Source organism: Gorilla gorilla, chromosome 6 (genome assembly GCF_029281585.2).
Source record: "Gorilla gorilla gorilla isolate KB3781 chromosome 6, NHGRI_mGorGor1-v2.1_pri, whole genome shotgun sequence".
NCBI lineage: Eukaryota > Metazoa > Chordata > Mammalia > Primates > Hominidae > Gorilla > Gorilla gorilla.
The window spans coordinates 8,173,283-8,197,413 of NC_073230.2; the positions used below are offsets into that span (position 1 = coordinate 8,173,283).

Consider the following 24,131-nt stretch of genomic DNA (forward strand, 5'->3'; position numbering starts at 1 on the left):
AGAAAAGAACAATGTGGTCAGGCATCGTGGCTCATGCCTGCAATCCCAGAACTTTGCGGGGCCAAAAGAGGAGGATCACTTGAGTCCAGGAGTTCAAGACCAATCTGGGCAACAGAGCAAGACCCTGTCTCTACAAAAAAATACAAAAATTAGCCAGGCATGGTGGTGCACACCTGTAGTCCCAGCTATTCAGGAGGCTAAGGTGGCAGGATCACCTGAACAGGAGGCTAAGGTGGCGGGATCACCTGAACGCAAGAGTTCGAGGCTGCAGTGAGCTATGATTGCGCCACTGCACTCCAGCCTGGGCAACAAGAGTGAGACCTTGCCTCAAAACCACACACCCACACACACAATGTTCTCTAATATTCAAGTTTTGCATTGTTCACTATGTAGGTAAGGGATGCATAATTTCACAGGAAATTTTGCCACAAACCTCAATAGTCTTCTCTACACATGGCTCCTGGGTGTGGCGGGCACTCTCATATGGCCACAGGGTCCCCACCTCCCAGTGCTCATGGCTTGTGGGGTACCCTCCCCTTGAGTGTGTGTAGGTCCTGAGGCTCACCCCTGCCCGGTGGGGTACAGCAAAGGTGAGGAGTGGGCATCACATATGATTCATGGCAACATCTGCCTTGCCGGGGGACTCTCTCCCTTGCTGGCTTTGAGGAAGCCAGCTGCCGTGTCATCAGTGGCTGTAAGAGGACCCCGTGGCCAGGAGCTGAGGGTGGCCTCCAGTCCACAGCTAAGAAAGTGAATGCTGGAAACAACCAAGTGCACTTGGGAATGGTCCCTTCCTCAGTCAAGCCTCAGATGAGAATGCAGCCCCAGCATGGATTGCAGCCTTCAGAGGACCCAGTAAAGCCATGCCTGGACTCCTGACCCACAGACAGCCGGCCCCAGGCCTTCACTGGGAGAAGCTTTATAGATACACACACACACACACACATACATATATACATACATATATATGTATGTATGTGTATATATATATATATATCTCCTCCTGCTTCAGCCTCTTTTTTTTTTTTTTTTTCCAGACAGAGTCTTGCTCTGTCACCCAGGATGGAGTGCAGTGGCACAATCTCAGCTCACTGCAACCTCTGGCTCCTGGGTTCAAGCAATTCTCCTGCCTTAGCCTCCCAAGTAGCTGGGATTACAGGTGGGCACCACCACTTCCAGCTAATTTTTGTATTTTTAGTAGAGATGGGGTTTGACCATGTTGGCCAGGCTGGTCTCGAACTCCTGACCTCAGGCGATCCACCCGCCTCAGCCTCTTAAAGTGCTGGGATTACAGACGTGAGCCACCGCACCTGACCTGACCCATTTTTAAGTCTAGAAAATGTGCCTTCATTATCCCTTCAAATACCTCCTACTCCCCACTTTTCTTCTGCCTTCCTGGGACATCTATTCAACAGATACTAGCATTGTTGCTTCTGTTCTCCATATCCCTGACCTTTTCTCTTACCTACTTCTTGTTCCTGTTTCATTTTGGTAACATACAGAACTTCATCTCTTTTATAGGCTTTTTTTTTTTTTTTTTGATGAGATAAGGTCTCGCTCTGTCGTCCAGGCTGGAGTGCGGTGGCATGATCATAGCTCTTGGCAGCCTCAACCTTCCTGGCCCAAGTGATCCTCCCACCCCGGCCTCCTGAGTAGCTGGGATTACAGGTGCACCCCATCACACCCAGCTTATTATTTTTTCTCTTTCTTTTGAGAAGGAGTCTTGCTCTGTCACCAGGCTGGAGTGCAGTGGCCTGATCTCAGCTCCCTGCAACCTCCTCCTCCCAGGCTTAAGCAATTCTCCTGTCTCAGCCTCCCGAGTAGCTGGGACTACAGGTGCCTGCCACCACGCCCGACTAATTTTTGTATTTTTAGTAGAGACGGGGTTTCACCCTCTTGGCCAGGCTGGTCTCAAACTCCTGAGCTCAAGTGATCCACCCGCCTCAGCCTCCCAAAGTGCTGGGATTACAGGCATGAGCCATTGTGTCCGGCCATAATTTTTTATTCTTTTTGTAGAGATGGGGGTCTCACTATGTTGCCCAGGCTGGTCTTAAGCTCTTGGACTCAAGCAATCCTTCCACCTCAGCCTCCCAAGTACCTGGGACTACAGGTGTGAGTCACTGCATCCAGCTAAGTTTTAATATTTCTTTGTAGAGATGAGGTGTCACTATTTGGCCCAGGTGGACGTGAATGCCTGGCCTCAAGCGATTCTCCCGTCTCAGCATTCCAAGGCCTGTTTCATTTGTTGTAACGTGTTGGCCCTCCTGTCCTACTGCCCTGCTTCTGTCATCCAGTTTATAGCTATTCCGTCTGGCAGTGTGTCTGGGGAAAGGAGAGAGGTCATGACCCCTCTGGGTATTCATGCAGTTGCCACCACAATCCAGGTACTTAACTGTACCAACTCCACAAGGCTCCCTCCTAGTGACCCTTAATAATCACGCCACCCCATCCCTAGCCCCTGGAGATCAGTCAGCTGTTCCCCATCTCTGTTACTTTATGGATGTCATACAAACAAAACACAAAATATCCCTTTGGGATTGGTTTTCATCTGCATAATCTTTTAGAGGTTCGTCCAAGTTGCATGCAGCAATTCTTTCCATTTCTGAGTAGAATAATTGTCTAGTCTCCATATGTGTGAAGATTTTCCTGCTATATGCTGTCGATGGTAAGTTTGATTCCATTATTGTCAGAGAAGGCATTCTGTGCTAGTCTTTTTTTTTTTTTTTTTTTTTTGAGAGGGAGTTTCACTCTTGTTGCCCAGGCTGGAGTGCGGTGGCACAATCTTGGCTCACTTCAACCTCCGCCTCCTGGGTTCCAGTGATTCTCCTGCCTCAGCCTCCAGAGTAGCTGGGATTACAGGTGCGTGCCACCACACCCAGCTAATTTTTTGCATTTTTAGTAGAGACAGGATTTCTCCATGTTGGCCAGGCTGGTCTTGAACTCCTGACCTCAGGTGATCCGCCCGCCTCGGCCTCCCAAAGTGCTGGGATTACAGGCGTGAGCCACCGCGCCCAGCCCTCTGTGCAAGTCTTCTACATTTGCTAAGGTTTGCCTTATGGCCCAGGATATGGTATATCTTGATCTCTGTTCTGAGGACACTAGAAAATAATGTGAATTCTGCGATTGTTGAGTGGTGTGTTCTGCAAACGTCAATTAGATCTTGTTGGTTGATGGTGTTGCTCTGCTATACCTTAATGACTATCTGCCTAGTTATTCTAGCAGCTGCTGAGTTGGGGGCTGAAGTCGTCAACTGCAACAGCAGGCTTGTCTCTTCCTCCTTTCAGCTCTATCAGTTTCTGCTTTATACATGTTGAAGGTCTGTTATTTGCTGTACACACATTTGGGATTGCTGTTATCTTCCCAGTGGGTTCTTTTATCATTATGTAATGTCCCTCTTTTTCCCAAGGAATTTCAACAGCCACTCCTACTTTTTAAAATTTATGTTTACATGATACTCTTTTGCCGTCCTTTTACTTTCAATGTGCCTATGTTATTGTGTTTGAAGTGAGCTTCAGCATATAGTAGACATCATACAGTTGGGTCAGGTTTTGTATCCACGTGGTGAACCTCTGTCTTCTAATTGGTGTGTTTAGGTCATTTACATTTAAATTAGTGATATATTAGAGCTTACACTTGCCATTTAATCAGCTGTTTGTTCTCTCATGCTTTACTGTGGGATACCTTAATGTTTTTTAGAATTCCACATTATATTTTTGAGGATATCACCATATACATATGCAACCCATCGGTCTATCGGCATCTGTGATTTTCCACCTTGAGTGAGTGGACAAACCTTCCTTCCACTTAAGTCCCTAACCCTTCTCACTGTTAAATACCTAGTTGTAGATATTTCCTCCACATACATCACACACCACATCAGTGTTGTAATTTTTGCTTCGATCATCACATATGATTAAAGAAACTCATAAGGTGAAAGATGGTCAGTGACATTGACTTCTGTTTTTATCCAGTCCATTGTCTCAACTTTCTGGAGGCCCCAGCCCTCTTCTGTTAAAATTATCTTTCTGGGCCGGGCACGGTGGCTCACGCCTGTAATCCCAGAACTTTGGGAGGCATTGAGGCAGGCGGATCACCTGAAGTCAGGAGTTCAAGACCAGCCTGAACAACACAGAGAAACTCTGTCTCTACTAAAAATAAAAAAATACTCGGGCGTGGTGGCACATGCCTGTAATCCCAGCTACTCAGGAGGCTGAGGCAGGAGAATTGCTTGAACCTGGGAGGCAGAGGTTGCAGTGAGCTGAGATCATGCCATTGCACTCCAGCCTGGGCAACAAGAGCGAAACTCCGTCTCAAAAAAAAAAAAAAATTACCTTTCTGTTTATAGGGTATCCTTTATGCATTCCTTAAAGGTAGGTCTGCTAGCAATAAATTCTATTAGTTTGCCTGTCTGAGAATATCTTTACTCCTCTTCCATTCCTGAAGGATAGTTTTGCTGGGTAGAGGACTCACAGTCAACAGCTCTTTCCCCTTTACAGTTGAACAATGGCAGGTCACTTCCTTCTGGCCTTTTGTGGTTTTGGTTAAGAAATCTGCCTTCATTCAAACTGGTGTTCCTCTCTAGGCAAGGCATTATTTCTCTCTGTCAGTTAGTACTTTTCCTCCTTCTGTCTTTAGTTTCCAGGAGTTTAATTGTGATGTGTCTTAGTATGGGGTTTTTGGAGGGCTTGTCCTATGAAGGCTTGTTGAGCTTCTGGAATCTGTGGATTCATGTTTTTCATTGAATTGGGGGAGTTTTCAGCCTTTTTTTTTTTTTTTTTTTTGAGATGGAGTCTTGCTCTGTCACCCAGGCTGGAGTGCAGTAGCATGATCTCGGCTCACTACAACCTCCACCTCCTGGGTTCAGGCAATTCTCATGCCTCAGCCTCCCTGAGTAGCTGGGATTACAGGTACCCACCACCACACCTGGCTAATTTTTGTATTTTTAGTACAGATGGGGTTTCACCATGTTGTCCAGGCTGGTTTCAAACTCCTGACCTCAGGTGATCTGCCTGCCTCGGCCTCACAAAGCGCTGGGATGACAGGCGTGAGCCACCGCACCTGGCTAATTTTTGTATTTTTAGTAGAGATGGGGTTTCACCATGTTGTCCAGGCTGGTTTCAAACTCCTGACCGCAGGTGATCTGCCCGCCTTGGCCTCACAAAGTGCTGGGATGACAGGTGTGAGCCACCGCGCCTGGCTAATTTTTGTATTTTTAGTAGAGATGGGGTTTCACCATGTTATCCAGGCTGGTTTCAAACTCCTGACCGCAGGTGATCTGCCCGCCTTGGCCTCACAAAGTGCTGGGATGACAGGTGTGAGCCACCGCGCCTGGCTAATTTTTGTATTTGTAGTACAGATGGGGTTTCACCATGTTGTCCAGGCTGGTTTCAAACTCCTGACCTCAGGTGATCTGCCCGCCTCGGCCTCACAAAGCGCTGGGATGACAGGCGTGAGCCACCGCACCTGGCTAATTTTTGTATTTTTAGTAGAGATGGGGTTTCACCATGTTGTCCAGGCTGGTTTCAAACTCCTGACCTCAGGTGATCTGCCCGCCTTGGCCTCACAAAGTGCTGGGATGACAGGCATGAGCCCCCGCGCCCGGCTGGTTCTTATGACTCTGCTTTAAAATTCTTGGCAGATGATTCCAACATGTGACCTATCTTGGAATTCACATCCGTTACCTTATCATGTTCAGGTTGTGGCTTTCCTGGTTCTTGGTATGACAAGTGATCTCCAGATGTATCCTGGACATTTGGGTTACGATGTTTGCAGACTCCTTGTCCTACTCTATTCTACCAGGCAGTTGCTCTGTTCAGGTCCAGGGTGTAGATTGCAGCCTATTTTTGTGGTCTGTCATTCCAACAGCAGTTTCGTCTTCAGAGCCCTGGCACTGCCCTCCTCATCTGCTTTATTCTTCTGGCTCTCCTGGAACTGCTGCTCATTTCCCATGGTGCTGCCTGCAGGGCTGAAAGGTACCTCCCTGGGCCACCTGGTGTCACTGGGCTACCTTTTGCTGTGTCAGGACAGAACATGCTCGTTCTGGGTCTCTTTGTGCTAAGAGAGGAAGGGCAGATTTCAGGCTCCTCTGACACTACCTGTGCAGTGCAGACTGTCCACTCGAACCCCAGTTGCACAGCACAGGTTAATGCACCTGCAGCAGCTTTAAAATCGGCCCTGAAAGCAGACTGTGGGGTGAAGGTGGCAGCTACCCTCTAGGTCTCTGTTGGGCGTCCCCTTTCCCAGGGCTTTGGCCAGAGAGAGGAGGCTTTCCTTGGAGAATTTCTGTCTGTGCCTGTTGGCTGTTCTGGGCCACAGGCTTTCCTGGGGACTAGTGCAGGAACACATGAGAGAAAAAGAATACCCAGGGGACCCACCACCTTGCTGTTCCTCCAGTCCAGAGGTCTCCAGCCCGTCTGTCAACTCTCAAGCTCCTTTCCTCATCGCCTGCTATGTGCAGGGTATTTTGTTGTATTTCAATGGGAGGAGCAAGGAAAAGTGAAGTCCCACACTGTAATTCAAGCGCTTATTCTTTCTCGTCTTCAGCACTCACTGCCACAGCCTTCCGAGGGCTCCCGACCAATCCGTTCAACGGAAGCCAAAGGGGTCCTTGAAAAATGCAGACTCGATCTTGCCAATGCTCCCACCTTGAAATCCTCAGTCCGCCATGTTTTAGGACAGAGGCCCCCATGGCCTGGCCCCACCCATCTGCTCACTCCCTGCCTGCTCCCCTGTGACCAGGGTCACCCTCCCTCCCTGTTTGCTACCTGAGGCTGCCGTAACAAAGCACACCCGGCTAGGCAGCTGAATGAAACAAACTTGATTTCTCAAGATCAGGGTACGGGCTGGCTCCTCCTGAGGTCTCTCTTCATGTTCATACTGCATTCTCCCTGTATGCACGTCTATCTCCAAAATTTCTCCTTTTATGAGGACAGCAGTCATATTGGACGAGTGCCCAACCTCATGACCTCATCTCACCTCAATCACGTCTGCAAAGACCTTGTCTCCAAACAGGATCACTTCCTGAACTATGGGGGTTAGGACTTCAGCATATGAATTTTGGGGAGACGCCATTCAGCCCGTAACACTCCCATGAGGCCTTTGCTCATGCTATTTCCTCTCTCTCCAACACTCCCCGTCTCCCACCTCTGCCCTTTCACCTGGCTATGTGACATGGTTTGGCTGTGTCCCCACCCAAATCACATCTTGAATTGTAGCTCCCACAATTCCCACATGTTGTGGGAAGGACCCAGTGGGAGGTAACTGAATAATGGGGGCAGGTCTTTCCTGTGCTGTTTCTATGATGGTGAATAAGTCTCACGAGATCTGACGGTTTTATAAGGGGGAGTTTCCCTGCACAGGCTCTCTCATTTTCTCTTTGCCTGCTGCCATCATGTAAGATGTGACTTGCTCCTTCCCGCCTTCGGCCATCATTGTGAGGCCTCCCCAGCCATGTGGAACTGTGAGTCCACTAAACCTTTCCCTGTATAAATTACCCAGTCTCGGCTATGTCTTTATTAGTAGCATGAAAATGGACTAATACACTGTGTTTACTTATTCTTCATATTTCACCTCTGCTACCATTTGTTCAGGGAAGCCTTACAAGTCTAGTTCAACATCCCTTGACACTCATTCTCTCAGGACCACCACGGTTAAACACGTACTAATTTATCCTTCCATTAAGGGCTATCTCATCCTGCAAGACCCTAAGATCTGGGAGAGCAGGGACCATGGCCAGTTTCTACATTATTGTCATCCTGTCCCACATGTTGCAGACAGTGCCTGGTCAAACAAATGCCTGTTGGAGGAAACAATGAATGAAGGTTACTGAATATGCTACATAACAACTTTTCAGAAGTCCTGATGGGCCGGGCGTGGTGGCTCACGCCTGTAATCCCAGCACTCTGGGAGGCTGAGGTGGGCGGATCACAAGGTCAGGAGATGGAGACCATCCTGGCTAACACAGTGAAACCCCGTCTCTACTAAAAATACAAAAAATTAGCTGGGCGTGGTGGTGGGCACCTGCAGTCCCAGCTACTTGGGAGGCTGAGGCAGGAGAATGGCATGAACCTGGGAGGCAGAGCCTGCAGTGAGTGGAGATCGCGCCACTGCACTCCAGCCTGGGCAACAGAGCAAGATTCCATCTCAAAAAAAAAAGAAAAAAGACGTACTGACGAACACCACCATTTTGCAACACGAAGATCAACAACAAAAAAGAAAGTCAAACTTGAAGTTCTGTCCTAAAATTACACACATTCTGCCTTTAGAAAACTCAGTGCATGGTCACAGATGAGAAGTGCCTGGCTAACCAGACTTGGGGACTCCTGGTTTGCAGTGAGTGCTGTCAAACTCGCGTTCCAGGCTGGGCTCACAGCAACTCCGACTCCAAGCTGTTTAGGCGCCTCTGTCTCCACTCAAGTCCATAGTCAAGGTCACTACTGTGAAACACTGTCTTGCTTTTAATTTCCAAGCTGCCTTGTTATTTCTTGGGAGTAGGCCAAGCTAACTTTAGGAGGAACTTAGTTTATAGTTTAACTTTGAAACAAAGATGATAACAGCCCTTTCCTGAAGCCAACCTCCTTCTTGCCTGGGGACCAGAATGCTTTTGTAATGAGCCACAAGATTAGAAATTGTGGTTTGAGTCATGCAGCTAGAGGCCACAAGATTCCAAACCTCCCCAATTGCTCCTTAGGATAACACCACTATCATAAACTCTAAGATTGGTGCTCGAGGTATTTTTCAGACTCTGCATTCTGATGCACCAGGTGCCACCACCCACACCACTAATCTGGCTCAACCAGTTCTGTGATCCCACCCAGGAACAGAAGACAGCAAGACAATCAACTTTGACTCTCCATGGTTTCATCTCCAACCCGACCAATAAGCACTGTCCTCTCCCTGGCCCCCACCTGCCTAATTATCCTTAAATGACCCGTCTCAGGATTTTCAGAACCTGGTTTGAGCCATAAAGCTCCAGTGTCCTTTAGCCAGTTTCTGCATGCAGCCAGTTTCTGCATGCATTAAACTCTCTATTGCAATTCCCGTCTTGATAAATTGGCTCTACCTGGGCAGCGAGTAAGGCGAACCTATTGGGCGGCTATGCCTGAGATCTAATCACAGGCTGCACGTGAAGCCCAGACCAGGCACCTGTCTTACACCACAGGGGGATCCAGTCCACAGAACCAGCGCCCTTCCCTCCTGGAACGGACCTTCCCAAAGCCAGAGGGGCTCTAGGCGGCTCAAACAGGGGCTTCTCGGCTACCCTGGTCCCAAGCGGGACCACCCAGGTTCCTTCTCCAAGCCCTCTAGGCTGCAGGGCAGGCTTCCCTAGGGGCAGGCCCAGGCCTATAGCCCAGGAGCCGCATCCCGGGCGAGCTGCACCCTCCCGAGACCTTCCCCATCTGTACAATGGGGACAGGGCAAGGCCCAGCAGGCCGGCTGGCGGGGGCTCCGGCGACAGAGCGGGACAGTGGGCGAGCACGACAATACAAGGGGATAGGCCCACGTGCGCACCGGCGGGGAGGAAGCAGCCCGGCGCCCCGCCCGCAGCGCGGACCGGAAGTGCTGCCGTAATCTGCGCTGAGAGTCGCGAAAGCGCCGTTCCCCTTAGTGACCGGCGACGCGGGCAAAATGGCGGCGCTAGGGGTGGCGGAGGCCGTGGCGGCCCCACACCCGGCTGAGGGGGCCGAGACGGCCGAGGCGGTGGAGCTGAGCCGCACCCTGAGCCGCCTGCTGCCGGGGCTGGAGGCCGACAGCAAGCCGGGCCGGCGGCGCGCCTTGGAGGCCCTGCGGCGCGCGCTGGAGGAGCCAGGCCCTGCCGCCGACCCCACCGCTTTCCAGGGCCCCTGGGCGCGCCTGCTGCTGCCGCGCTTGCTGCGCTGCCTGAGCGACCCCGCCGAGGGCTGCCGCGCGCTGGCAGTGCACCTGCTGGATCTGGGCCTGCGCCGCGCCGCGCGGCCCCGCGATGCCCTGCCGCGCCTGCTGCCCGCGCTCGCCGCGCGCTTGGCCGGCCCCGAGCCCGCGCGCCGGCCGCCCGAGGCCTGTGAGGAGCTGCGCCTGGCGCTTGTGCAGCTGCTGGGCCTGGCCGTGGACCTGTGCGGCGCCGCGCTCGCGCCCCACCTGGACGACGCTCTGCGCGCGCTGCGCTGCTCCCTGCTCGACCCCTTCGCCGCCGTGCGCCGCGAGAGCTGCAGCTGCGCCGCCGCCCTGGCGCAGGCCACGCCCGGTGAGCACCCCGGGCCCCGCTCCCACACCCCACCCCACACTCTCACCCCCACCTCCACCTCCGCGGCCCCTCTCACAACCCCCGCGGCTCGGCCCCGCCCCCCTCCACGCCCGCACCCCCCAACATCCCGGACCCCCCATGCGCCGCTTCCCCCACCCGCCTGCCCCAAAGCCCCCCGCCCGGCCCCCTCCTCCCACCACCACTGCTTCCCCTGCCTCACGTCCCGCCACCAACGCGCCCTTCACCCGCTCCCTTGTCCTCTACCCCCACGTACCTGTTTCCTGCGCTGCCACGTGCTCCTTGCCCCGTGACCCCTGTTCCTGCTTGGCCCTCACTCACCTCACTCCCCTGTCCCCTTGCTCCCCGCCTCCACCCTCCACGCCCCAAGCCCCGCCCCCCACCTGCCTGCTCCCTGTGCCCCCTCCACCTGCCTATCCTGTGCCATCCTCCTCCTTGCACGCCGCCCTCCCGCGACCCTCACCTCCCACCCTCCTCCCTGCCTGAGCCCCCCCCCCCCACCCCACCCGGGCCCACGAGCCAGCGCTTCTGTCCAGATACCTGGAAACCACCGCAGAAATTCCTGTTAGGCGGTTTGGGGTGGGGTGTGCCCTGATAGCTGCCCCCTTTCCTTTCCTCGGGGGCTTGCAGGACTTGCACGTGGTTGAGGGCACGCGCTTTGAGACTCTGCTCTGGTCATTTCACTTTCTGTCCCATTCATCCTACTCCCCTGCCTTCCCGCTCTGGCTTGGACCACTGTCCTAAGTGGAAAGAGGCCGCTTTTCCCCTCCACTTTATAACGTTCCCCATCTTTTTTAGAGCTCTGATCTGATCCGGTCGTTCCCTTTCCTTAGCTGGCCATTCCTGCAGGGTCTTGCCCTTTCCCTCCCCTGGCTGGGATGTGGAATGATAGCAGGCGCCTGCTTCCTGCTGGCGGGAAGGCTTTCCGAAGGAGGGAACACTGATGCTGTAATCCGTAGGGAGCAGGAAAGCAGTGAGGGATCTGGCCAGCTCAGGCCGTCCCAGTGATGTCCCAGTGATGGTTTGAATGTAGTGGGAAGTGCAGGGGGTGTCAATAGAAGTAACAGACCCGAGTTCAGGTTGTTAAAAGATCACTGCAGCTGCGTGGAGAATAGATTCCAGAAGTAGAGGAAGAGCTGGACTTGGGGAAATGCCGAGATTTCCACGTTGGTTAACTTTGGATTTCACATGGTCCAGAACTCCTGTGGAGCTTGGGGAAGAACCTTGGGCTGGATGGACATGGCCATTGAGAATTCCTGGCATTTAATGTATTTCTTCTTCAACCTCAACCACTTCCCTACCCAGTCTGTGCATCAGCCCCACGAGCTCCCTCCCTGGACCGTAAGTTCCACAGGACAGCACCGTGCCCACCTGTGCCCCAGCCCCAAGCACAGCCTGCTGGGGTATGTGCTCACTGGTTGCTGTGGGGTGAGGGACTGTGCGTCTACCTGGAGCATCCCCTCATCTCCAGCACCTCTGGCCCTCCTGTCCCCTGCCGGGGTACGTGCTCACTGGTTGCTGTGGGGTGAGGGACTGTGCCTCTGCCTGGAGCATCCCCTCATCTCCAGCACCTCTGGCCTTCCTCTCCCCTGGATGGGGGGCCTCACCTCTGGCCTCGGTCACACTGGGCAACGGCAGAGAGGTTGAGGCGCTCACCCAAAGTCCCATTGGAATAGCCGTTTCCCATACGGGCCCTAAGTAGTGCAGAGCTGAGGCAAGAGGCGGCCTGGATGCCAGAGACCCTTTGGTTCTGACTTTTTTTTTTTTTTTTTTTTCTTTATTTTGAGACAGAGTTTCACTCTGTCTCCCAGGCTGGAGTGCAGTGGGGCGATCTCGGCTCACTGCAACCTCCGCCTCCTGAGTTCAAGCGATTCTCCTGCCTCAGCCTCCCAAGTAGCTGGGATTACAGGCGCCTGCCACCTCTTGTTCTGACTTTCTGCGGGGACTTTACAAATAGGAAGTGCAGTGGCTTTGCCTGGAGTGGTGCTGGCCCAGCTTCCTGGAGGAGCCTGGGGTCTCGTCTCGGGTGCGGCTGGGAGTGTGGCCTCGCCTCTGTCCTCTGGGCTCGGCTTCTTTCCTCTGGCCAGTGTCCCCCTCAGGCCTCCACCTTGGCTTCAGCAGGTCCAGGCTCTCCGGTCTTCAGCCACAATGGGTTTGCACCCCCAGCCTTTCACCGCTGGTCCTCCCTAGTCCCTGGGTTGCACAGGTGTCATCAGGGTGGGACGCTTGTCCCTGAGCCTCTTCCTGTGCCGGGCGGTACAGAGCTCTGCTTGGCAGCCTGGATTGTGTACTGTTCCTGCAGCAAGGACCTGGCGTGGGAGAGGAAGGGAGGTGAGGAACTCACAGGCAGGCAGCCGTCCTCTGGAAGCCCACAGAGCTGGGCGAGGTGTGTGGGAGCAGCTCTGGTAACTGGGGGCCTCCCTGTCCCTCAGACCACTTCCACATGCAGTCGGAGTCTCTGATCGGGCCCCTGATGCAGACCATCTCCCACCAGCACTGGAAGGTCCGTGTGGCCGCCATTGAAGCCACAGGCGCAGCGATCCATTGTGGCAACGGGAAGTCCGTGGACGACGTGCTTTCCCATTTTGCTCAGCGACTGTTTGATGACGTCCCGCAGGTAACTGGTGTTTCTCCTGGACAGTCTGTTCCTCTCTCCACCACAGGCGGGCTGACGTGCTGTTTTTAACTAACTCACTTGTTCTTTTTTCAGAGTGCTGCATGCACCAAATGTCCTTTCATTATTCCTAGTCACAGGACGTTCCTGTTCACATCTTGGAAAAACTAGAAGAGAGCTGAACTGTTTTAATGTTTGATGTTATGAATTCCAAGGATGTTAGAAAGGATGACTTGTGTAGTTATTGTCTCTTAGGCACAGTGTGCACTGCAGCAGTTGCAGAAGCTTCCTTAGTGCTCCCATCCATCAAGACGCACTTTCCTGAAAAGCCACCATGGTTGGTGGACCTGGACTGGGAGAAGAGTGGAGTCGGGGTTGGTTTGTTGGGGATAATTATGTCGTTGGGCTTTGGAACCCACCAAGAGACAGGCAGGCAGGCAGGCAGGCAGGAGTCCTACAGATGGGGCTGAGTGTTGGCTTTACTGCTGGCAGAATCTGGCCTGGAGGGCATGTCTTGGATCTGAGGCCCCAGTGACTTGCTAAAATGCTACACACTGTGGCCACCGGGGAAGCTGAGTGACCTCTGATCTTTCTGTCTCTGAGTTACCTGTCATTGTAGTCAGACATGTGATTTTTGTGTGTGGCTTCTTCACTGTGCATGGTTCCAGGTTTCAGCCTTGCAGAGGTAGGTTTCCTGATGAGAAGTGGCTTGAAGGTGGTGAGTTGAAGAGTCACTTGGTGTATTCTGGGGCCAGGACGGAAGCCCTGACTCGCTCCCTCGTCTGTGCTGCTGGGGTCCACCCGTAGGGCCGGCTCCAGGTGTGACACAACACCTGCTCAGGACACCCCTGCTTTGCCTCCATGGCCAGGCTTCATTCTCAGGCTCTCTCCCTCCAGCAGCAGTGTGGCTGCCTAGGGGCTGTGCGCAGAGACACAGGGGGACCCTTTCCCACCAGGAGCCTTTGTTCACCCCCTTGGTCTCATCAGGCCAGCGGAAGTTGAGTCACCGTGTACGCTGGCCGGCCCCTCCTGGAGCTGGCGTGGGTTCAGCACCGGGCAGCACAGAGGGCCCCTGAGCACACTAGGCTCTGCCCAGTGGGGAGAAAGTGGGCAGAGTGCGGGGTCAGTGTCCATGCTGCCAGGCACTTGCAGCAGGCACTTCTGGCACTGGCTAAATACTTGGGCTGCGGAGGGCAGTTCAAGGGGCCAGGGCAAGAACAGAGCCCAGCAAGAAGTGCAGGCAGCCGGCTGGTTTTTCTCTCCCACCTTCCTTAAGCCTGAGGCAGAGCATGGCCCACAAGGAAAGTGATGTCTGTGTCATGGGCCAAGTCTTACTCCTCAAAACAGTGTGATGACTCTGTATGGAGAGCTCTGTGTGAATACTGAAGCTCCATAGCTGATAGCTGTTGGTGTAAGCCTACTGTCACTGTCTAAAAATAACCATCACTGTCTAAAAATACCGTCACTGTCTAAAAATACCATCACTGTATCGATAGCTGTCTGTAAATACTGGAACTCTGTGGAGCACTCTCTGTAAATACTGGAACTCTATTGCTAGCTCTAAACGGTGTAACTCAGTATAACTGTACCGTAACTCTAAAAATACCATAACTATGTGTCGATAGCTGCCTATAAATGCTATAACTGTATTGGTAGCTATGTATAAGCAGCCTACTCTGTATCAGTAGCTGTCTGTTAGAAAGCTGACATCAGATTGTTGATCTAAAGCAAGCTTGTCCAACCTGCGGCCCGTGGGCCACATGCGGCCCGGGACGGCTTTGAATGCTGCCCAACACCAATTCATAAACTTTCTTAAAATGTTACGAGATTTTTTTTGTGATTTTTTTTTTTCTTTTAGCTTGTCAGCTATCATTAGTGTTAGTGTTATTTTATGTGTGGCCCAAGACAATTCTTCCAGCATGGCCCGTTTCTTCCCAATGGGGTTTGCGTCCTATTAGCAGACCCTGCACGGCCCTTCACGTGAGTTTCGTGTGGAGTCACGGTGCTGCCCCTTTTACTCTGATCAGCCCTGCGACCCCGTCCTGGAGCTCCATGTGGGCTCCTGGCAGACACCTCCACCCCCTCAACAACCCAGGGACTGGTGCCCTGGGACCCCATCCTCTCTGCACAGAAGGTCCTGACTGCCTTCTGACTCGTAGGAAACCTTCCAGCAGCCTGCTAGACTCGGCTTAAATCACTGAACTTCACTGGAAGGGCCCAGAAATAACTTCATCTCCTCCTTACAAGGCTCAGAGGCCTCAGAGCTCACTCAGGTAGCACAACCAGGTGAGCCTCAGAGCAAGGTCAGGACACGGGCGGTCTAGCCGCCCTGGAGCCTTAGGCCCCGGGATGGTGTCTGAAGTTGTGGAAAGGGGGTGTCCCAGTGCGGCAGGGGCTAATGCATCTCCCCACGCTCACATGACTGCAGCTCCGAGCCCAGGACACTGACCACACCCAGAACCCCGGCGAGGCAGGCAGGACGGACGTATGGCCGTGCAGTTGTGAAGCAGGCCTTGAACAAACTGCCCTGTGCCGCCCTCAGGTGGGTGACTGATGGACTTCGCCCTGCAGGGGTGCCCTGGTTGTCGCCAGGCCTGCAGTCGGCAGCTGCTCAGCTTTGCTGCAGTTTTCCTGCTCAATGTGTGCTGCTGGTGAGGCCACCAGGCCTGTTCTTGTCAAGAGAGACCTTCCAGGAACAACAGATGTTACAGGAGAGACTGGGGATGCATGGACAGCTTTTCAGAGATGAGTGTTTGTCAAGTTCCTGCCAAGTACCTGTTTGCCATTTGTATGGCTTCTTTTGAGAAATGTCTATTCAGATCTGTCCATTTTTAAATCGCGTTATTAGATTTTTTTCTATTGAGTTTGAGCTGCTTATGGATTCTGGTTGTCAGTCCCTTGTCAGATGGGTATTTGTGCAGCTGTTTGCTCCCATCCTGTGGGTTGTCTCCTCACTGTTGATTGTTTTATTTGCTGTGCAGAAGCTTTTTAACTTGATGTGATCCCATTTGCCCAGGCCATGTCCCAGAGAGTTTCCCCAATGTTTTCTTTTAGTGGTTTCATAGTTTGAGGTCTTAGATTGAGGTCTTTAATCTATTTTGATTTGATTTTTGTACATGGTGAGAGATAGGGGTCCAGTTTCATTTTTCTACATATGGAGTTCCAGTTTTCCCAGCACCATTTATTGAAGAAACTGTCCTTTCCCCAAGATATGTCCTTGGCACCTTTGTCAAAATAAGTTCACTGTAAATGTATGGATTTAATTTCTGGCTTCTCTATTCTGTTCCATTGGTCTGTGTGTCTGTTTTTATGCCAGTGCCAAGCTGTTCTGGTCGCTGTAGCTCTGTAGTATAAATTGAAGTCAGGTAATGTGATCCCTCCATTTTTTTGTTTGTTTTTGTCTTGTTTTGTTTTTTGCTCAGGACGGCTTTGGCTATTCAGCGTCTTTCGAGGTTCCATATAAATTTAGGATTATTTTTTCTATTTCTGTGAAGAATGTCATTGGTATTTTGATAGGGATTGTGTTGAGTCTGTAAATTGCTTTGGGTAGTATGGACATTTTGGGTAGTATGGACAATATTGATTCTTCCAGTCCATGGAGTATGTTACCGTTTTTTGTGTGTGTCCTCTTCAGTTTTCTCACATCAGTGGTTTATAGTTTTCTTTCTTTTGTTTGAGACAGAGTCTCGCTCTGTCATCCAGGGTGGAGTGCAGTGGTGTGATCTCTGCTCACTGCAAGCTCCGCCTCCCAGGTTCACGCCATTTTCCTTCCTCAGCCTCCCAAGTAGCTGGGACTACAGGCGCCTGCCACCGCACCTGGCTAATTTTTTGTGTTTTTAGTAGAGACAGTTTCACCATGTTAGCCAGGATGGTCTCAATCTCCTGACCTCGTGATCCGACCACCTCAGCCTCCCAAAGTGCTGGGATTACAGGTGTGAGCCACTGCGCCTGGCCTTATAGTTTTCACTGTAGAGATCTTTCACTTCTTTGGTTAAGTTAATTCCTAGGTATCTTATTTTGTTTGTAGCTATTGTAAATGGAATTACTTTCTTGATTTCTTTTTCAGATTTGTTCACTGTTGGCATGTAGAAATGCTACTGGGGCTTTTTTGGTGATTTTGTATCCTGCAACTTTACTGAATTTGTTTATCTGTTCTAATAGGTTTTTTTGTGGAATCTTTAGGTTTTTCCAAATGTAAGATTATATCATCTGCAAACAAGAATAATTATCTTCCTTTTCAATTTGGATTCCCTTTATTTTTCTTGTCTAATTGTTCTAGCTAGAGCTTCCAGTACTGTGTTGACTAACAGTGGTGAAAGGGAGCATCCTTGTCTTGCTCCAGATTTAGAAGAAAGGCTTTCAATTTTTCCCCATTCAGTGTGATACTAGCTGTGAGTCTTGTATATGGCTTTTATTGTACTGAGGTGTGTTCCTTCTATACCCAGTTTTTTGAAGATTTTTATCATGTAGGGATGTTGAATTTTATCAATACTTTTCAGTGTCTCTTGAAATAATCACGTAGTTCTTGTCCTTCATTCTGCCGATATGATGTGTCACATTGATGGATTTGTGTATGTTGAGCCATCCTTGCATTCCTGGAATAAATCTCACTTGGTCATGACAAATGATCTTTCTCATGTGCTGTTGAAACAGTGGAAACTTTGCATCAGTGTTCATCAGGGATATTGTCCTGTAGTTTTCCTTTTCGATTGCATCTGGCTGGTTCTGGTATCAGGGTAGTACTGGCCTTGTAAATTAAGTTTGGAGGTATTCCTTCCTCTTCTAGTTCTTGGAATAGTTTGAGTAGGAGTGACATTAGTTCTTTAAACGTTTGATAACATTTGGCAGTGAAGTATTGCGACCCGGGCTTTTCTTTGCTCAGTGGCTTTTCATTGCGGTTTCAATATCATTACTTGTTACTGGTCTGTTCAAGGTTTGGATTTATGATTTAATCTGTGTAGGTCATATGTGTCTAGGAATTTATCCATTTCTTCTAGGTTTTCCAATTTATTGGCATATAGTTGCTCACAGTATAGTTGCTCACAGTGTAGCTGCTCACAGTGTTGCTCACAGTGTCGTTGCTCATATTGTAGTTGCTCATATTGTTGCTCAGTGTTGTTCTTCATGGTATAGCTGCTCACAGTGTCGCTGCTCACGATGTCATTGCTCACGGTGTAGTTCATGGTGTAGCTGCTCACGGTGTAGCTGCTCACGGTGTCGTTGCTCATATTGTAGTTGCTCATACTGTTGCTCATGGTGTTCTTCATGGTGTAGCTGCTCACAGTGTCGCCACTCACGATGTCATTGCTCACGGTGTAGTTCATGGTGTAGCTGCTCACGGTGTAGCTGCTCACGGTGTAGCTGCTCACGGTGTCATTGCTCATACCGTTGCTCATGGTGTTGTTCTTCATGGTGTAGCTGCTCACAGTGCCGCCGCTCACGATGTCATTGCTCACAGTGTAGTTCATGGTGTAGCTGCTCATGGTGTAGCTGCTCACGGTGTAGCTGCTCATGGTGTCGTTGCTCATATTGTAGTTGCTCATATTGCTCATGGTGTTGTTCTTCATGGTGTAGCTGCTTACAACGTCGCTGCTCACGGTGTAGTTGTTCACGGTGTAGCTGCTCATGGTGTCGTTGCTCATATTGTAGTTGCTCATATTGTTGCTCACGGTTTTCTTCATGGTGTAGCTGCTCACAGTGTCGCTGCTCACGATGTCATTGTTCACAGTGTAGTTGCTCACAGTCTCTAATGATGCTTTGAATTTCTGTAGTATCAGTTGTTTGTAATGTCCTCTTCAATCTCTGATTTTATTTACTTGGGTCTTCTCTTTTTCTTAGTCTGGTTAAAGGTGTGTTGATTTTGCTTGTCCAAAAATCTAACTGTTCATTTTGTTGGTCTTTTGTATTTTTTTTAATTTCAATTTCATTTATTTCTGCTCTTATTTCTCGTCTTCTAATTTTGGGTTTGGTTTGCTCTTGCTTTCCTAGTTCTTTACGATGCAGTGTTAGGTTGCTGTTTGAAGTTATCTGCTCTTTGGATGTAGGTGCTAATTGCTATACACTTGCCTCTTAGTGCTCCTTTTGCTGTTTTTGCATATTGTGTTTCCATTTTCATTTAAGAATTTTTAAAATTTCCTTCTTAATTTCTTCATTGACCCACCGGTCATTCAGGAGCATATTATTTAATTTCTATGTATTTGTATAGTTTCCAAAGTTCTTGTTATTAATTTCTAGTTTCATGTTTTAAGGCTTGTTTCATGGCCTAACATATGGTCTGTCCTTGAGAATGATCTGTGTGCTGAGGAGAAGAATGTGTATTCTGTAGCTGTTGTATGCAATGTTCTATAAATACCTATGAGGTCCATTAGATCTATAGTACAGATTAAGTCTGATGTTTCTTTGTTGATTTTCTCTCTGGATGATTTGTCCAGTACTGGAAGTGGGGCATTGAAGCCTCTAGCTGTTACTGTGTTGGAGTCTGTCTCTCTCTTTAGCTCTAGTAATATTTGGTTTATATATCTGGATACTCCAGTGTTGGGTGCATATATATTTAAAGTTGTTATATCCTCTTGCTGAGTTGACCCCTTTATCATTATATGATGACCTTTGTCTCTTAGTATAGTTTTCGTCTTGAAATCTGTTTTGTCTAAGTGTAGCTATTCCTGCTCTTTTTTGCTTTCCATTTGTCTGGAATATCTTTTTTCGCATCCCTTTATTTTCAGCCTACGTGTGCCTTTTTAGTGACGTGTATTTCTTGTAGGCAACAGATTGCTGGGTCCTGTTTTTCTTTACCCATTCAGCCGCTCTGTCTTTTGAATGGAGAGTTTAGTCTGGTTACGTTCAATGTTGTTATTGATAAGTAAGGACTTACTCCTGCCGTTTTGTTGTTTTCTGGTTGTTTCGTGGTCTGCTCTTCCTTCCTTCTTGCCTTCTTGTTTTCCTTTTTATGAAGATGATTTTCTCTGGTGGTATGTTTTAATTTCTTTTTTTGTGTGTGTGTGTATCTGTTGTGGCGTTTTTTATTTGAAGTTACCATGAGGCTTGCAAATAACATAACCCATTATTTTAAACTGATAGCTGAACACTGATTCCAAAAACAAACAAGCAAGCCAAGAAAAAAATGAATAAAAACGCTACACCTTAATTTTATCCCCTCTGCTTTTTAACTTTTTGTTGTTTTTGCTTATATCTTTGTCTTGAAACGTCATTGTAGTTATTTTTATTTTTATTCATTTATTTGTTTTTATTGTTTTATTTTTGAGATGGAGTCTCACTCTGTCACCCAGGCTGGAGTGCAATGGCGCCATCTCAGCTCACTGCAACCTCCACCTCCCAGGTTCAAGCGATTCTCCTGCCTCAGCTTCCCGAGTAGCTGGGACTACAGGCACCCACCACCACACCCAGCTAATTTTTATATTTTTAGTAGAGACAAGGTTTCATCATGTTGGCCAGGCTTGTCTTGAACTCCTGAGCTCAGGTGATCTGCCCACCTCAGCCTCCCAAAGTGCTGGGATTACAGGTGTGAGCCACTGCGCCCAGCCAGTTAGTTATTTTTCATAGGCTCATCTTTTAGTCTTTCTAGTCAAGATGTGAGTAGTTTACTCATCACAGTTACAGTGTCACAGCATTCTGTGTTGTTCTGTGTGCTTACTGTTACCACGGAGTTTTATCCTTTTAGATGATTTCTTATTGCTCCTCAGCATCCTTATTTTTCAGATTGAAGAACCCTCTTTAACATCTCCTTAGGACAGGTCTGATGTTGATGAAATTCCTCAGCTTTTGTTTGTCTGGGAAAGTCTGTCTCCTTCATGTTTGAAGGATTTTTCACTGGATACACTAGGGTAAAAGTTTACTTTCCTTCAGCACTTTAAATATGCCAAGCCACTGTCTCCTGGCCAGTGAGGTCTCCTCTGAGAAGTCGTTGCCAGGCGTACTGGAGCTGCGTTGTACGTGATTTGTTGTTTTTTCTCTTGCTGCTTTTAGAACCCTTTCTTCATCTTTGATCTTTGGGAGTTTGATTGTTAAATGTCTTGAGGTAGTTTTATTGGGTTAAATCTGGTTGGTGTTCTGTAGCCTTCTTGTACTTGAGTGCTGGTATCTTTTTCTAGGTTTGGAAAATTCTTTGATATTATCCCTTTGAGTAAACTTTCTACCCCGATTTCTCTCTACGTGCTCTTGAAGGCCAGGAACTCTTAGATTTGCCCCTTTGAGGCTATTTTCCAGATCCCGTACATGTGCTTCATTCTTTCTATTCTTTTTTCTTTTGTCTTCTCTGTGTATTTTCAAATAGCCCGTCTTCAAGCTGCTCACTAATTCTTTCTTCCACATAGTCAGTTCTGCTGTTGAGAGGCTCCGATGCATTCTTCAGTATGCTAATTCCTTTTTTCTATGCCAGAATTTCTGCTTGATGCGTTTTAATTATTTCAATCTCTGTTAATTTCTCTGATAGGATTCTGAATTCTTTCTCCATGTTATCTTGGATTTTGCTGGGCTTCCTCAAATAGCTATTTTGAGTTTTCTGTCTGAAAGGTCACCTATCCCTGTCACCCCAGAATTGGTCACCGGTGCCTTATTTAGTTCACTTGGTGAGGTCATGTTTTCCTGGATGCTCCTGATGCTTGTGGCTGTTGGTCGATCTCGCTAGGTATTTACTGTCATCTTTGCAGTCTGGGCTTGTTTGTACCCATCCGTCTTGGGAAGGCTTCTAATCCATTTATTTTGCTTTTTAGAAAAAAAAAATTGAAAAACGTCCTGCTTTTTTAAACTCTTATATGGTAGTTTGGTGTTCAGTGCTGTTTTTGAACTAAAAGAAAAGGGATAATTCGTCTCATGCTAATTGGAATTTGCAGGTTTCTTATGATACTAAGTAGAGACTGATAGAAAAGGTGGCAGTCCGTGAGACTCAGGAGCAGCCCCAAATCCCGGCCCTAGCCATCCTTGCTATCAGGTGAGATGTTTGAAGCTCCTTTCTGCAAAAGAAGCCTATCTGTGGGTTCCGACAGACAGGTGGCTGTCCTGGGTGGGGCCCCGCAGAGACCCTGGCACACAATGCAGGAGGTCAGGGAGGAGAAAGCAGCGAGGCCAAACCCAGCGAGTTCAGACTGCTCCCTGGCTGCCGGCCTGGGGCAGAGTGTTCTCAGGCCTTGCCATGTGGCCCTGGACGCCTGCCCGTCTCCCGGAGAGGGCCCCATCACTGTACACCTGTTTGGGCTGGGGTCTGGCTGCAGTCTGGCTTGTCTCAGCCACGCTCTCTGCCCCATCACTGTACACCTGTTTGGTCTCGGGGCTGGCTGCAGTCTGGCTTGTCTCAGCCATGCCCTCTGCCCCATCACTGTACACCTGTTTGGGCTCGGGGCTGGCTGCAGTCTGGCTTGTCTCAGCCACGCCCTCTGCCTGACAGGCTTTGCAGCATCTCAGCACATGGCACTGGGTGAGCTTGGAGTTTGCCGCTTACCTGGATTAGCGTCGTGGCAGGTGCGGCCGTGGCAGGTGTCGACTGCATTAAACCCTGGGGTGTCTCTGCTCGAGACCTGCCGGCGCCATGCATGAAGACGACAGTGACAGTTTGTTCTGTGGGGCCTCTCTAGCCAGGTGGTGGAGTGGCCGTGGAGCTGATTTGGGTTTCTCTTAGTTGTTATCTGGGCATTTGTATTTGTGGTTGCTAGTAAGGCCCTGTGTCAGTTAATGACCCCAGCAAACGTGCCACATGTTCCTGTGTCCCCTCGCGTGCTTCCCTGCTGCTCGCACGCCGAGAGTCGCCTGTGCGCACCGCACGGGCAGCGGGAGTCAGGCGCAACGGGCCTCTCCTTGTGTGAACTTGCCCTCCCCTCACGGGACCTTAGTGACGAGCCCTGTCAGTCATTCTTGCCCATCTTCCAGGTGGCAATGAACTTCGGAGCAGTCAGGCCAGGGCCCGGGTCCCAGGCTGGCAGGGGCGGATCCTAGGTGCATCTGCTTGGCTCTGGGCCTTGTTGGAGCCGGGGCGGAGCAGCCCCTCCTCCGAGTCCCAGCGAGTGACCACGCCATGGGCACAGCTGCTGCTCGGGTCCCCTGCACCTATGACTGGCTGTGAGCGCTATTGCTAATGGTGCATGGCTGGGCAGAGACGCTTCATCCAAAGTGTCAGGAGGGATGAGGCTCCTGCTCCCCACGGCCCAGCCAAGGACTGATGGCACCACAGAGTCGGCCCCTGGCCTCACCGGGGATGGCTCTGTAGCTCGTTCACATCCCAGAGCTCCCAGGATCCGTCTGCGGCTGGCTTCAGCCCCACCGCTTCCTCACCCGGCTTCTTCCTGGCCGTTCCCGCTTCCCTTTAAGGAGTGTTGGTGCTGGTTCCCGTGTCAGGCATTGCCTTTGGGAGCTTGGCTAGAGCACCTGGTGTGTGTGAAGCTGCTTTCTTCCGCCCGCATAGGCAAGGTAGGCAGAGGCCCTCGTGCCCCCTCTTCAGACACCCAGCAGCAGAACTGGGGACCCTACTGGTTTCCTCCAGAGTCCCTGGGCTCTGGGACCAGATGCCTTTGAGGTATGGCCACGGTGCACCACACTTGCTGCAGCCACGGCTCACCAAGCACCCAGGGTGAGACAGGCCCAGCCCGGCCAGGAGGTTTTCATGCAGAAGACTTTGAACACGCGGCACGGCTCAGGTAGCAGCTGGGAGCCTGCTCTCGCCAACAGGACCAGGCTGGGGCACGGGGCATGTGTGTGTGAGCCTGCAGGACGGCAGCATTCCTCTCCAGCCCAGCCAGGAGGGACTGGCGGACCTGGCCGGGACCCAGGCTTGGTGGCGCCCAGGACCCCGGCCACGCGCCTCTGCCTTGGGGATGGCATCTAGGTGGTGGTAGGTGGCCCAGGACCTGGCCGTGCCTCTGCCTCAGGCAGCGTCCGTATGGCAGCACTCAGAGCCGCACCGTGGCATCAGCCCCGGCATCCCCTTTGCCTACACGAATCCTTATCCCTTCTTCTCATGCGCAGGTCCGGCGGGCGGTGGCCTCCGTGGTGGGCGGCTGGCTGCTGTGTCTGCGTGACCGTTACTCCTTCTTCCACAAGCTCATCCCTCTGCTGCTCAGTAGCCTCAACGACGAGGTGCCTGAGGTCAGGTACGTGGGCAGGCGGCCGCGGGACTTGTCTTCCTAAACGGTCATGTGTAGCAGTGGTGGTTTCTCTTCGCTCCCAGTCTGTCACAGAAACCTGCTGGTGTCCCTTCGTCCCTGTGCTCCGAGGGGATGTGCCGTACAGAAGGCGTCTCGTTTTGTAAATGGCATTTCCCATCTTTTTAAC

General features: G+C 50.6%; 2 protein-coding genes across 5 annotated transcripts in view; one reads left to right on the plus strand and one right to left on the minus strand.

Moving 5' to 3' along the window:
- The window catches only part of PRKAR1B (protein kinase cAMP-dependent type I regulatory subunit beta), a 182,061-nt gene extending 171,437 nt beyond the window's left edge, over positions 1-10,624 (minus strand). Inside the window, exon 1 of one of the 3 annotated variants that reach the window (XM_031013428.2) lies at positions 10,497-10,624. The gene's annotated coding sequence lies outside the window, so the exon portion shown is untranslated. Of the gene's footprint in view, positions 1-9,921; positions 9,940-10,116; positions 10,214-10,496 lie in introns of those variants that run through there. The other 2 variants (XM_031013427.2, XM_055346669.1) reach the window with 2 other exon arrangements.
- Positions 9,593-24,131, plus strand: part of DNAAF5 (dynein axonemal assembly factor 5) — a 59,269-nt gene continuing 44,730 nt past the window's right edge. Inside the window, exons 1-4 of one of the 2 annotated variants that reach the window (XM_055346668.2) lie at positions 9,593-10,222; positions 12,362-12,571; positions 12,673-12,857; positions 23,826-23,950. In XM_055346668.2, the coding sequence (XP_055202643.1) occupies positions 9,628-10,222; positions 12,362-12,571; positions 12,673-12,857; positions 23,826-23,950 (1,115 nt within the window). In that variant the 5' untranslated portion in view covers positions 9,593-9,627. The remainder of the gene's footprint in view (positions 10,223-12,361; positions 12,572-12,672; positions 12,858-23,825; positions 23,951-24,131) is intronic. The other variant, XM_063708317.1, reaches the window with a different exon arrangement.